At 50.4% G+C, this 14,346-nt stretch overlaps 1 protein-coding gene across 1 annotated transcript in view; it reads right to left on the bottom strand.

Annotated features, from left to right (window-relative positions):
- The window catches only part of PDE2A (phosphodiesterase 2A), a gene marked incomplete at both ends in the record, with an annotated part of 242,468 nt that overhangs the window by 82,250 nt on the left and 145,872 nt on the right, over positions 1 to 14,346 (bottom strand). The window contains one exon of the mRNA XM_081327693.1: positions 9,551 to 9,639. Within this exon, the coding sequence (XP_081183819.1) occupies positions 9,551 to 9,639 (89 nt within the window). The remainder of the gene's footprint in view (positions 1 to 9,550; positions 9,640 to 14,346) is intronic.

Raw genomic sequence — 14,346 nt, 5'->3', positions numbered from 1 at the left:
ATTGTCATTTTAGATTGCATTATTGTTTTTTAATTGGGCACTGATTTAATCTTTGTTTTAACTTTTGTATAGTATTGTATTTTTATTTATATGCCCTGTGAACCGCCCTGAGTCCCTAGGGAGAAGGGCGGTATATAAATTAAATAAAACATAAAAAACATAAATATATATATATATATATATATATATATATATATATATATATATATATATATATATATATATCATAATCATAATCATAATAATCTCTGCAAGGCTGGTTCTGTTCTCTTCCTGGAACTGACGCTGATAAACCGCATTTTTCAACCCTCTTTCCTCCCTTCCTGTAAAAGTGATAAAGAAATTGACTCCGGCTTTTTATTTTTTTAATTTGTTGCTCTCACTCCCCACAGAAGCCCATTGTTGGCTGGTGGAGAAACGGAGCAGCCCACCTCTCCCTGCGAGCAATTACGCACTTTTCTGATCGCCCACCAAAAGCTGCAATTACCCCGAAGCCAATGAGCGAGTGGCACGAAGCCCACCCACCTGCCCGGCCTCCGAAAGCCCCTTTGCCAGGCGGAAAAATAAAAAAAGGGACGTGCATCGCCACCCAGAACACCGCAAAGCAGGTATTGAGAGGTGCAAAATGCAAAACTGCAGGCATTCCTCGTTTTACGACCCTAACCCGGAATTTGTCTCGCTAAGTGAGACATTTGTTTGGCCAGTTTTGCCCCGTTTTTTTTTTAACCACCTTTCACCCCCGCGGTCGTTAAGTGGGTCCCTGCGGCGGTTAAGCGAGTCACGTGGCCGTTAAGGGGATCCCTGCGGCGGTTAAGCGAGTCAGACGGTCGTTAAGCGAATATGGCTTCTCCCGTTGGCTTTGCTTGACAGAAGGACACAAAAGGGGATCGTGTGACACACACACACACACACACACACACACACACACGGGGACGCTGCAAACGTCGTAAATATGAGTCAGTTGTCAAATGTCCAAATGTAAATCAGGTGGCGGTGGGGGAATCCTGCAAGGGCCGTAAGTGTGAAAAACAGTCGTAAGTCGCTTTTTACAGCACCGTTGTAACTTTGAGTTACAAATGGTTGAAAGTTGAGGACCGGCTGCATAATCCTGTGGGGAGGGGCAGTTCCACGAGAAACCTTGGAGGGACCCCCAATTTCTTGGAAGAGTGGGGGCTCATTTGTGATTTTTTGGGGTGCTTATATTCAGCAAGAGCTGGCAGGTGGCGAGGAGAGAATTACAGAATAACCGAGTCGGAAGGGGCCTTGGAGGTCTTCTAGTCCAGCCCCCCCCCCTGCTCAGGCAGGAGACCCTTACAGAATAACCGAGTCGGAAGGGACCTTGGAGGTCATCTAGTCCAACCCCCTGCTCAGGCAGGAAACCCTAGACCATTTCAGACAAATGGCTGTCCAGTCTCTTCTTAAAAGCCTCCAGGGATGGAGCACCCACAACATCTGGAGGCAGGTGGTTCCACTGGTTAATTGTTCTAGCTTTCAGGAAATTTCTCCTTAGTTCTAGGTTGCTTCTCTTTTTGTTCAGTTTCCATCCGTTGCTACCTTCGGGGGCTTTTCCGTTCAGTGTATTTATGCAGACACCTCCATCAGAATAAAGCTGGAAGGGACCTTGGAGGTCTTCTAGTCCATCCCCCTGCTCCGGCAGGAGACCTTATATCAATCCCCCTATAGGCCTTAGCTGTCTGATCCCTTCTTGAAAAACCTCCAGGGATGGAGCGCCCACGACTTCTGGTGGCAAAGCTGTTCCACTGGTTAATTGTTCTCACTCTCAGGAAGTTTCTCCTTAATTCCGGGTCTCCTTGATGAGTTTCCATCCGTTGCTTCTTCTTCTCCTGCCTTCTGGAGCTTTGGAGAAGAGGAGGACACCCCCACCCCCCTGCTTTTCTTTCTGGCAGCCCCTCAAATATGGGAAAGCTGCCACCCTGCCACCCTTGCTCCTTCTTTTCATTAGAACCGACATACCCCATTCCTGCAACCGTTCCACGTGCTTTGCCGAAATGGGGAAGGCAGAGGCCCTACAATGCAAGTCCCTCCCAGAATGCCCTGTTTGTATTGCCAACATGCCCGGAGAATTCTGGGACTTGCAGTGCATCTGAAAACGCAGATTCTTTTTCCTTTAAGTGCAGGGCATTCTCAAACTTGGCCACTTTAAGACTTGTGGACTTCAACTCCCAGAATTCCTCAGCCAGGATGCTTTAAGAGGAATGGACTTCAACTCCCAGAATTCCCCAGCCAGGATGCTTTAAGACGGGTGGACTTCAACTCCCAGAATTCCCCAGCCAGGATGCTTTAAGACGGGTGGACTTCAACTCCCAGAATTCCCCAGCCAGGATGCTTTAAGACGGGTGGACTTCAACTCCCAGAATTCCTCAGCCAGGATGCTTTAAGAAGAATGGACTTCAACTCCCAGAATTCCCCAGCCAGGATGCTTTAAGACGGGTGGACTTCAACTCCCAGAATTCCCCAGCCAGGATGCTTTAAGACGGGTGGACTTCAACTCCCAGAATTCCCCAGCCAGGATGCTTTAAGACGGGTGGACTTCAACTCCCAGAATTCCTCAGCCAGGATGCTTTAAGAAGAATGGACTTCAACTCCCAGAATTCCCCAGCCAGGATGCTTTAAGATGGGTGGACTTCAACTCCCAGAATTCCCCAGCCAGGATGCTTTAAGACGGGTGGACTTCAACTCCCAGAATTCCCTAGCCAGGATGCTTTAAGAGGAATGGACTTCAACTCCCAGAATTCCTCAGCCAGGATGCTTTAAGAGGAATGGACTTCAACTCTCAGAATTCCCCAGCCAGGATGCTTTAAGACGGGTGGACTTCAACTCCCAGAATCCCCCGAGTTGAAGTCCACCCGTCTTAAAGTTGTCCAGGATGGGAAATACTGGACTAGATGATCCTTCTGATTTTCTTCCAACTCTATCATTCATGGCCAGTTAGGGAATTCTGGGAGTTGAAGTCCACGTTAAGTTGCCAAGGTTTACAAACACTGGACTACAGGCTGGCTGGGGAATTCTGGGAGTTGAAGTCCACCCATCTGAAAGCTGCCTAGGGTGAGAACCACAGCCTTACAGATATAACGGACGTATTGATCCCCATCAAAGCATGTCGCAAACACGACATTTCTTAAGAAAATATTCTCAACTTTTTGGCAAGCCGACGCGGGGCATGTAAGTGTCAATCTCCAGAGGGAATTCTTCCTTTTCTGAACCGCGTACTCTTCTCGCTGGCTGGCACAACAGGTGTGCAGTTTATTGTGATGTTTTATTGTGTTGTCCCTTGCTCCAGCCCTGGCTCCCATCAGGATCAAGCTTTACCCCACCACCCCTGCCCCATAAAACATGCAATGGGACGGTCTCTTCGTTGACATAGCCGACATGGTGCTGGGTGGGCCCAGGCCGGAAGCAGCCAAGCAACACCCAAGGGTCAAACACGGACCCGGCACTAACGTTCCACTCCACTCGTTTGTTGGGAGATCAAACTCAGGTTTATTCCTGCAAAAAAAGTCCGCCTGTGTGAAAAAAATATCTACCTGCATATGCAAGTAGTCCTTGACTTACGAGAAGTTTCTTTAGTGACCATTCCAAGTTACAACGGCGCTGAAAAAAGTGAGCTAGGATAGTTTTTCACACTTAGCGACCGTTGCAGCGTCCCCCCCCCCAGAGTCATATGATCCAAATTCAAAATTTCACGTAAGCAACAGAAATTGGGAGCCCCGTTGCGGTCGTAAAAGGGGGACTAGCTGTATACTGAAGTGTGATCGCGTGACCCCGGGGCTGTTGCGATGGTGGTAGTAGCAACGACCAGTTGTAAGGGACTTTTTCCAGATGCACAGCCTTCAGCTCCCAGAATTCAACGGGGGTGTTTGTTTGGTAACGTCAAACGGTCGCTAAACAAGCGGTTGTAAGTTGCAGGATTCCGTCTGTTTTGCTTTGTTTGAGCTGCGCAAATGCACATACATATACACACACAAAAGCACGCCGGCTATCCACAACCTGCGTGTCAAGCATCGCCAAGCCACCGGGGCAAGTGAAAGTGACATAGTAAGGCCTTAGTATCTTAGTAAGGCCACACCTGGAACGCTGCGTCCAGTTTTGGGCACCACGCTACAAAAAAGATGTTGAGACTTTACAAAAAGCACAGAGAAGAGCAACTAAGATGATCCAAGGCCTGGAGACCAAAACATACGAAAAACCTTTGCAGGAATTGGGTAAGTCTAGATTAGAGAAAACAAGGATTAGGGGGGGACATGGTATCAGCATTCCAGTATTTGAGGGGCTGCCACAAAGAGGAGGGGGTCACGTTATTCTCCAAAGCACCAGAGGGCAGGATGAGAAACGATGGTTGGAAACTGACCAAGGAGAGAAGCAACCTGGAATTAAGGAGAAACTTCCTGACAGGGAGGACAATTAACCAGTGGAACAGCTTGCCACCAGACGGCTTACCCTGGAAGACCATATAGTAGCCGTGACTAGGGGGGCTTTCGCCCAGGTTCGCCTGGTGCGCCAGTTGCGGCCCTATCTGGACCGGGATGCCCTGTGTACGGTCACTCATGCGCTCGTGACCTCTCGCCTGGACTACTGCAATGCTCTTTACATGGGGCTTCCCTTGAAGACCACTCGGAGGCTCCAACTGGTACAGAATGCGGCCGCGAGAGTTGTCTTGGGAGTTTCCCGGTACTCCCATGTTACACCTTTGCTCCGCGAGCTACATTGGTTACCAGTTGTCTTTCGGGTGAGATTCAAGGTTCTGGTAATGGTCTTTAAGTCCCTACATGGCAGGGGTCCGGAGTACCTTAGGGAGCACCTGCTGCCGGCGTCAACCCCCCTCCGCCCTGTGCGTGCCCACAGAGAGGGCCTCCTCAGGGTGCCTCCGGTCAGGGAATGCCGACTGGTGGCCCCCAGGGGGAGGGCCTTCTCTGTGGGCGCTCCGGCTCTGTGGAACCAACTGCCGGTTGAGCTCCGGATGGCATCGGACCTTCGCTCCTTCCGGCGCGGCCTGAAGACCCACTTGTTTGAACTAGCTGGTCTGGCCTGATGGGGGACGTTAGGGTTTTTTAATGGGTTTTTTATTGTTATTGTATTTTTTAATTGGGCACTTGTTTAATTCCTTTTTAATGTTTGTATTTGTTATTTATATATGCCCTGTTCACCGCCCTGAGTCCTTCGGGAGAAGGGCGGTATACAAATTGAATAAAAGTAAAAGTAAAGTAAAGTAAAAGTTATGGGTGCTCCATCACTGGAGAGAGAGACTGGACAGCCATTTGTCTGAAATGGTCTAGGCTAGATCAGGGATTCCCAACCAGGGGTGCAAGGCAATATTCCAGGGTGTGTGAAAACTTGGCTTTTCAAAACTATGGTGTCTATGCATAATTCGTTGCCGTTATTTCGAACTTTTGTAAGGGGTGCGAGAATATTTATCGGAAGTGTTCTAGGGGTCTGGGGTATAGAAAAAGTTGGGAACTGCTGGTCTAGGGTCTCCTGCTTGAGCAGGGGGTTGGACTAGAAGACCTCCAAGGTCCCCTCCAACTCTCTTATCCTGTTAATTAACCAGTGGAGCGACTTGCCACCAGAAGTTGGGGGTGCTTCATCACTGGAGGCTTTTGAGAAAAGAGACCGGACAGCCATTTGTCCAAAATGGCGTACACTCTCCTGCTTAAGCAAGGGGCTGGACTAGAAGACCTCCAAGGTCCCTTTCAGCTCTGTTCTGAATTGAACTGACTCTCCAACAGGAACACACACACACACACACACACACAAACACACACACACACATTCTCTCTCTCTCTCTCTCTCTCTCTCTCTCTCTCTCTCTCACACACACACACACACACACACAATAGTAAGCCTCTCCCCACCCAGCATCGCTTTAATCAGCCTGGGCCATTAACACCATCCGGAAGGGCGAAATGGCTTTTGAGCAAACAGCCTACAAAGGAAAAAGAGGCCATAAATCCTGATTTGTGCTGGGCTATAAAAGGCACTTCAGGATGGAGATCCTGGAGGTAAACAAATATTTACCCAGGACGACATGGCGGTGATGTGCGTGGCACTTGCGCAAGCAGAGGCCAGAAGGCTGCTGAGGTCCCTGGAAGTGGTGTCAAGGAGGAGGGGCACTGCCCTGGCTGGTGCGTGGCTGGCTGGGGAATTCTGGGAGTGGACACTGACACCTCTTCATGGAGCTGAGATCGAGGAACATTGCGCTAAAACAGGGCTCGTCAAACTTGGCCACTTTAAGACTGGTGGATTTCAACTCCCAGAATTCCCCAGCAAGGTGCATACAACCTAAACCAGGAGTAGGCAACCTCGGCTCTTTTATGACTCATGGACTTCAACTCCCAGAATTCCTGAGGCAGCCACGCTGAGGGGAAAGGGAGAGTTTTCCAAGCTGAGCCATGCTGGCTCAGGAATTCTGGGAGTTGAAGTCCATGAGTCATGAAAGGGCCACAGTTCCCCCATGCTGGCTCAGGAATTCTGGGAGTTGAAGTCCACGAGTCATGAAGGGGCCAAAATTTCCCCCATGCTGGCTCAGGAATTCTGGGAGTTGAAGTCCACGAGTCATGAAGGGGCCAAAGTTTCCCCCATGCTGGCTCAGGAATTCTGGGAGTTGAAGTCCACGAGTCATGAAGGGGCCACAGTTCCCCCATGCTGGCTCAGGAATTCAGGGAGTTGAAGTCCAGGAGTCATAAAAGAGCCGAGGTTGCCAACCTCTGACCTAAACCATTTTGACTGGGGAATTCTGGGAGTAGAAGTCCACCCCTCTTAAAGTTGCTTAGGGTGAGAAACGAGCCTTACAGAGGTAACAAACATATCAATCCACATCAAAGCACAGTGTACAGGTGAGATTTCTTAAAAATTATTCTCAACTTTTCCCACAAGCTAAGGACAAAAGAACTGTGCAGTTCTTCAACTCCCAGAATTACAGAGTTGGAAGGGACCTTAGAGGTCTTCTAGTCCAACCCCCTGCTCCAGCAGGAGATTTGATAGCATGTCAGACAAATGGACTAGTCCAGGGGTGGGCAACCTTGGCTCTTTTATGACTCATGGACTTCAACTCCCAGAATTCCTGAGCCAGCCATGCTGAGGGAAAAGGGAGAGGTTTCCAAGCTGAGTCAGGCTGGCTCAGGAATTCTGGGAGTTGAAGTCCATGAGTCATGAAGGGGCCATAGTTCCCCCATGCTGGCTCAGGAATTCTGGGAGTTGAAGTCCACCAGTCATGAAGGGCCCATAGTTCCCCCATGCTGGCTCAGGAATTCTGGGAGTTGAAGTCCACCAGTCATGAAGGGGCCATAGTTCCCCCATGCTGGCTCAGGAATTCTGGGAGTTGAAGTCCACCAGTCATGAAGGGGCCTAGTTCCCCCATGCTGGCTGAGGAATTCTGGGAGTTGAAGTCCACGAGTCATGAAGGGGCCATAGTTCCTACATGCTGGCTCAGGAATTCTGGGAGTTGAAGTCCACCAGTCATGAAGGGGCCTAGTTCCCCCATGCTGGCTGAGGAATTCTGGGAGTTGAAGTCCACGAGTCATGAAGGGGCCATAGTTCCTACATGCTGGCTCAGGAATTCTGGGAGTTGAAGTCCACGAGTGATAAAAGAGCCAAGGTTGCCTACCCCTGAACTAGGACGATCTCTGTGGTTCTTTCCAGCCCTACTGTTCAGGATTTGGCTGTGGAATTCTGGGAGTTGGTCTACACGTCAGACGGTGCTTCCTGACACCCCCGACTGCCAGCCGAATGCCAGAAGGGGGCTGGCCAGTGCCAAGGCCGCAGCGGGGCTCCTAGTGACAATTGTAGGTTAACTGCCACATGTTCCTGCAATTGATTTGCCAACATCGGTGAGTTAATTCGCCAGCTATAGACCGGCTGCCAAACATCCAGCAGTGAGGTGTTGCAATCAATAGAGGCCAACCGTCCCCTGCACAGCAGAGCTCTTTACTTTGCACAGAGGCTTGGCGATGCCAGGGACGTGCAACATATCCTCCCGTAAATACTTAAGCGTAACTAATTTCGAGAAAATCTTAACCAGTAAAGAATGCTTTGAACATGGTGGGGAAAACAAATTTAAATAAGAGTTCTGCAAACAGGATCTATGACGAGGCAATTAGAAAAGAAGCTTTTAATAATAATAATAATAATAATAATAATAATAATAATAATAATAATAATAATAATAATAATAATAATAATAATAATAATAGAAATAGAAAGACTGTGGCAAAGGCAAGCAAGGCTAGTAGTACCAATAGCAATAGGCACCCTGGGTGCATAACCCCAAAACAACTGGAGCACCACTTGGACACCATCATCGGCATTGACAAATGCGCCATCAGTCAATTGCAAAAGGCGGCCTTGCTAGGAACTGCTTCCATCCTGCGACGAGATCTGGAATACCATCCAACATCCACATCTGCCTATCCCGGGTCCTTGGTAAGGACTCGATAGGTAGACAAAAAGGCCAGATCCAGTCTGAACATCTGGCTGACTGTGCGACGATCAATAATAATAATTAATAATAATAATAATAATAATAATAATAATAATAATAATAATAATAATATGATGATGATGATGATGATGATGATGATGATGATGCCTGGAGACAGCAGAATAGACGGGAAAGAACCGGAGAAGATACCAAAATACAAAGACCCACAAATAGAAATAGAAGACGTCCAAGGTCCCTTCCAACTCTGTTATTCTATGTAGTCTGTTACTCTCAAGAAGGGAACATTGGTTGCAGGAATTGGGTATGACTGGTCTAATAAAGAGAAGGACAAGGGAGGACATGATAGCTATTCTGCAAAGCCTCCGAAGAAGGCAGGACAAGAAGCCACGGATGGAAACTAAGCAAGGAGAGAAGCAACCTGGAGCTAAGGAGGAATTTCCTTAAAATTAGAACAATTAACCAGTGGAATTCCTTGCCTCCAGAAGCGGTGAATGCTCCAACACTGGAGGTTTTTAAGAAGAGACTGGACAGTCACTTGTCTGATATGGTATAGGTTCTCCTGCTTGAGCAGGGGGCTGGACTAGAAGACCTCCAAGGTCCCTTCCAGCTTCTATTCTATTCTATTCTATTCTATTCTATTCTATTCTATTCTATTCTATTCTATTCTATTCTATTCTATTCTATTCTATTCTATTCTATTCTATTCTATTCTATTCTATTCTATTCTATTCTATTCTATTCTATTCTATTCCCATTCCATTCTGCTTGTCAGAAGGTAGCAAAATGGGATCACACATTCCCAAGACACTGCAACCAGAGGAGATCACAAATTACAAAGACCCACAAATAGAAACAGAACGACTCTGACAAAAAGCAAGCAAAGGCAGCACCAACAGTCATAGGCATGTTGGGTGCAATCCCCAAACATCTGGAGCATCGCTTCCACACCACTGACATGGCACTGACAATTGACGTTCACTATCAGTCAATTGCAACAGGCAGGCTTTGCTCGGAACTGCTGACATCCTGCGACAATATTTGCAACACAATCCAACCTCCACACCTGCCTAGCCCAGGTCCTTTGGAAGCACTCACCTGAGCCGGCCCTCCTGCGGAAAGTCATGGGGTGGGTCGCTGCATGTCAGACGAGCTTCACCATCCAGGAGGTATACGAACACTCTTTCCTGTAACACAAAGAGGGAAACACTTTGAATAAATTAAGTTGGTCACTGCTCCAGGCAGTAACCCCTGCAAAGGTGTATTCATTAACCTCAAATCTACCTCGGCTGACCCGGGAAACGTTTAACAAAATTGGATTTGATTCGAGGTTCTATCTGGGCTGCAGAACTCAGCTGAACCACCAGAGGGCAGCAAAGCCAGGCACAAAACCCATTCCCTTCCACCCCTAGTGGCCATGTGGAATTTGGCAGACCAACTATACGGTGCATCAGTTTCAATGATAAATCCAATCAGGCAGCTGTTCTGGATAGACATACAGGTAGCCCTCGACCAACAATTATTCACGTACAGAGGAAAGTTACAGCTGCACTGAACAAAGTGACGTACAAGTGGTCCTCATGCTTACGACCGTGGTAGCATCCCCATGGCCATGTGGTCAAAATTCAGGTGCTTGGCAACTGGCATGTATTTAGGCTGGTTGCGGTGTCCTGAGGTCATATGATCGCCATTTGTGACCTTCCCAGCTGCCCAGCAAAGCCAATGAGGGAAGTTGGATTCATTTAATGACCACATGATTCACTTAACAATATTTCTCTCTCTCTTTCTCTCGCTCTCTCTTATCTGTCTATCTTTCTAATCTATTGTGTCTGTCTGTCTATCCTCTCTCGCTCTCTTTTCTAACTCTCTAATCTATTGTCTGTATCTTTATTTATTTATTTATTTAGTTACATTTATATACCGCCCTATTCCCTGAGGACTCAGGGCGGTTTACAGGAAATTAAAAAATCCACCATACAAAAGTTAAAAAAACCAAATTAAAAAATATTAAATTGACCCTGTATACTTAAAACCCCAATTAAAATTTCTCCTCAGCCTGGGCCCGAGAGCTCAAAGAGCCAGGTCTTCAGGCCCCAGCGGAATGATCGGAGGTCGGGGGCAGTCCTCAGCTCCACCGGCAGCTGGTTCCAGAGGGCAGGCGCTCCCACTGAGAAGGCCCTATCCCTGGGTGTCACCCGCCGGCAATCTCTCACCGGCGGCACCCTGAGCAGACCCTCCCTGTGGGAGCGCACTGGGCGAAGGGCGTTTGATGCCGGCAGCAGGTGTTCCCTCAAATACCCCGGACCCAGGCCATGTAGGGCTTTATAGGTGATAACCAGCACCTTGAATTTCACCCGGAGGGCAACCGGAAGCCAATGCAGCTCGCGGGGTAGAGGTGTTACATGGGAGTATCGGGAGACCCCCATTACAACTCGCGCGGCCGCATTCTGCACCAGTTGAAGCCTCCGAGTGGTCTTCAAGGGCAGCCCCATGTAGAGAGCGTTACAGTAGTCCAGACGGGAGGTAACAAGCGCATGAGTAACTGTGCGTAGGGCGTCTCGGTCCAGATAGGGACGCAACTGGCGCACCAGGCGAACCTGTGCAAAAGCCCCCCTGGTCACGGCTCCTATGTGGTCTTCAAAATTGAGCCGTGAGTCCAGGAGGACGCCCAGGTTGCGAGCCCTATCAACGGGGGGTAACACCTCACCCCCCATCGTTAGAGGTGGAATAAGTTGGTTAACCCGAGATGCCGATATGCACAGCCACTCAGTCTTGGCGGGATTGAGACGAAGCCTGTTTCTCCCCATCCAGACCTGAACTGCCTCCAGGCACCGGGACATCACGGAGAGGGCATCGCTGGGTTGGTTCGGGGTGGAAAGAAAAAGTTGGGTATCATCAGCGTACTGGTGATACCCCACCCCGAAACCACGAATGATCTCGCCCAGCGGCTTCATATAGATGTTGAACAGGAGAGGCGAGAGGACCGACCCCTGAGGAACTCCACAAATGAGAGACCTCGGGGCGGATCTCTGCCCTCCTGTCAACACCGACTGCGAGCGGCCCTGGAGGTAGGAGGAGAACCACCGTAGAACGGTGCCTCCCACTCCCAACCCCCTGAGACGCCGCAGCAGGATACCATGGTCGATGGTATCGAAAGCCGCTGAGAGATCTAATAGGACCAGGACAGAGGAGCAACCCCTGTCCCTAGCCCTCCAGAGATCATTCACCAGCGCGACCAATGCCGTCTCCGTGCTGTGTCCGGGCCTGAAGCCCGATTGGTACGGGTCCAGATAATCAGTTTCCTCCAGGAACAGAGGGAGCTGATGCGCCACCACACTCTCAACAACCTTCGCCAGAAAGCGAAGGTTGGAGACTGGACGATAGTTGTTTAAAACAGCCGGGTCCAAAGCAGGCTTCTTGAGAAGGGGCCTCACCACCGCCTCCTTCAAGGCGGCAGGGAAGACACCCTCCTTCAAAGAAGCAGTTATTACTGCATGGAACCAGCCTCGTGTTCCCTCCCGAGCCGCATAAGCTAGCCAGGAGGGGCACGGATCCAACAAACAGGTGGTGGTGCTCAGTCTCCCCATGATCCTGTCCACATCATCAGGGGAAACAGGGTCGAACTCATTCCAGATAACGTGCTCAAGACCGCCTGATTCCTCCACATCAGACTCTGCCCAGTCAGAGTCCAAGCCGGTCCGGATCCGAGCGATTTTGTCCGTCAGATGATGACTGAACTCCTCGGCTCGTCCCTGCAAGGGATCCTCTCTCACCTCCTGGTTAAGGAGGGAGCGAGTCACCCTAAACAGGGCGGCCGGGCGATTATCTGCGGACGCGATAAGGGCGGCAAAGTAGTTAGACTTCGCCGTCCTTATCGCCGCAAGATAAGACCTTATAAAGGTTCCTAACTGCAATCGGTCGGATTCGGATCGGCTGGATCTCCAACCGCTCTCTAGACCTCGTCTCCGACGCTTCATCTCCCGGAGCTCCACAGAGAACCATGGGGCCCAACGGGATCTGCGTCGGGTCAGAGGTCGCATGGGTACAACGCAGTCGAGTGCCCTGGTGGCTGCCGTTTCCCAGGCCTCCACCAGAGCATCGACTGGGCTGTGGGTAAGGGTGATAGGTATAGGCCCAAGCGCCCTCTGGAACCGATCCGGGTCCATTAGGCGCCTGGGGCGGAACCACCTGGACGGTTCCGCCGCCCAGCGGCGGGGGGTGGCATGACGGAAAACCAGCCTCAGGAGGTGGTGATCTGACCATGACAGAGGGGTGATGGACGGGGAACCCCCTCCCAGATCGTCCAACCACTGTCCAGACAGGAACACCAGGTCGAGAGTATGATCCCCCTCATGAGTCGGGCCCTCAATAACCTGGGTCAGGCCCATGGCTGTCATGGAAGCCATGAACTCCCGAGCCAACTCCGACGACCCTCCCAGTGACGGCAGGTTGAAGTCACCCAGGACTATAAGCCTGGGGAACTCCACTGCCAACCCTGAGAGGGCGTCAAGCAGCTCAGGCAGGGCTGTTGCCACACAGCTGGGCGCCAGGTATGTAAGCAACAAGCCCAACTGAACCCGAGGACCACACCTCAAGAGGAGGGTTTCACTCCCGGCCATCTGGACAATGGTGGCCTCCCGGGGACACAAAGTCTCCCGAATAACCACTGCCACTCCACCACCCCTGCCCTGAGCCCGCGGCTGGTGCAGCACCCGGAAACCCGGCGGGCATAACTCGGTGAGAGGCACCCCTCCCTCCGAGCCCAGCCAAGTTTCCGTGATGCACGCTAGATCCGCACATTCCTCCTCGATCAGGTCACGGATGAGGGGAGCTTTGTTGACTACGGATCTAGCGTTAAAATAGACCAACCTGAGCTCAGGGGCCTGATCACCCTCATCCCCGGGTAAGAGGGTGCTAACCGGAGGGTCGGAGCGCGCCACCGCTCGGAGATAGCGGGGGCGTGATCCCAGATGTTGATATGGCCCTCCGCGCAAACACCTGCTGCCATTCCCTATCGCCGTGGGGATTTGAAGCCCCACCCCCACATTCCCAGAACCAGCAGCCACCTCCCCAGACCCCGTCCCGTCGGGACCTCTAACAGGTCCAGACTGAGTGCCGGTTAAAGATTCCCTCCCTCCCCTCCCCTCCCTCCCCCTCCCTAACCTTTTAAAATAACCGGCTAAAAATTTTATCAGGGGCCTCTTAGTACGTCTCCACTCGAGGCCCCTAGTTAAGCCCAGCCACCTCTCGGAGCCCCAGCAATTGGGTCCGTCATCAAGGGGAATGTTAGAAAAGAAGGCTGGTCGTATCCAAGAGGGAGAAACCCCTCTGAGGGCGCACAAGTCCGAACCAGAGTATTGTAAACGAGCCATGAGATGGAACTGTCTATATGAGCCATTGTTCACAAATGGGGTCAAAAGTTATTAAGCTGATGGGATGTTAGTTCAGATGTAAAGAACATTAAGTCCGGAACGTGTCTTCATCCAGCAGTCTGCCAATCCGGCTCTGCTCTCACCTGAGCCGGTCCAGACAAGAGCTCATGACTGTCCTCTCACCTAGCCATGAAATCCAGCCTGGGATGGATAGGGGCAGCGTTGCTGGGGAAGCAAAAGTCCACCTTGCTAGTCTCTCACACCAGTAGGGGATTCATAGCCAGTCCAGAGCCGCCCTCTCACCACGGCCTGTCCTAGACTCCTTCCGGAACATCATAGGGAGGTCACGGGAACAGGAGAAAAAATGTCCCAAGTCCTGTTCCAGCATCCAGTCCATCTTAGAAAGTAGCAAGCAGACCATGTCTATCCATTATCCATCTATCATCTATCTATCCATCTACTATCTATCTATATCTATCTATCTATCCATCTATCCATCATCTATCTATCTATCTATCTATC

This window comes from Vipera berus, assembly GCF_964194415.1.
Source record: "Vipera berus genome assembly, chromosome: 4".
NCBI lineage: Eukaryota > Metazoa > Chordata > Lepidosauria > Squamata > Viperidae > Vipera > Vipera berus.
Note: the sequence above shows the minus strand (reverse complement) of the source record. Positions and strands in the feature narration are given on the sequence as shown.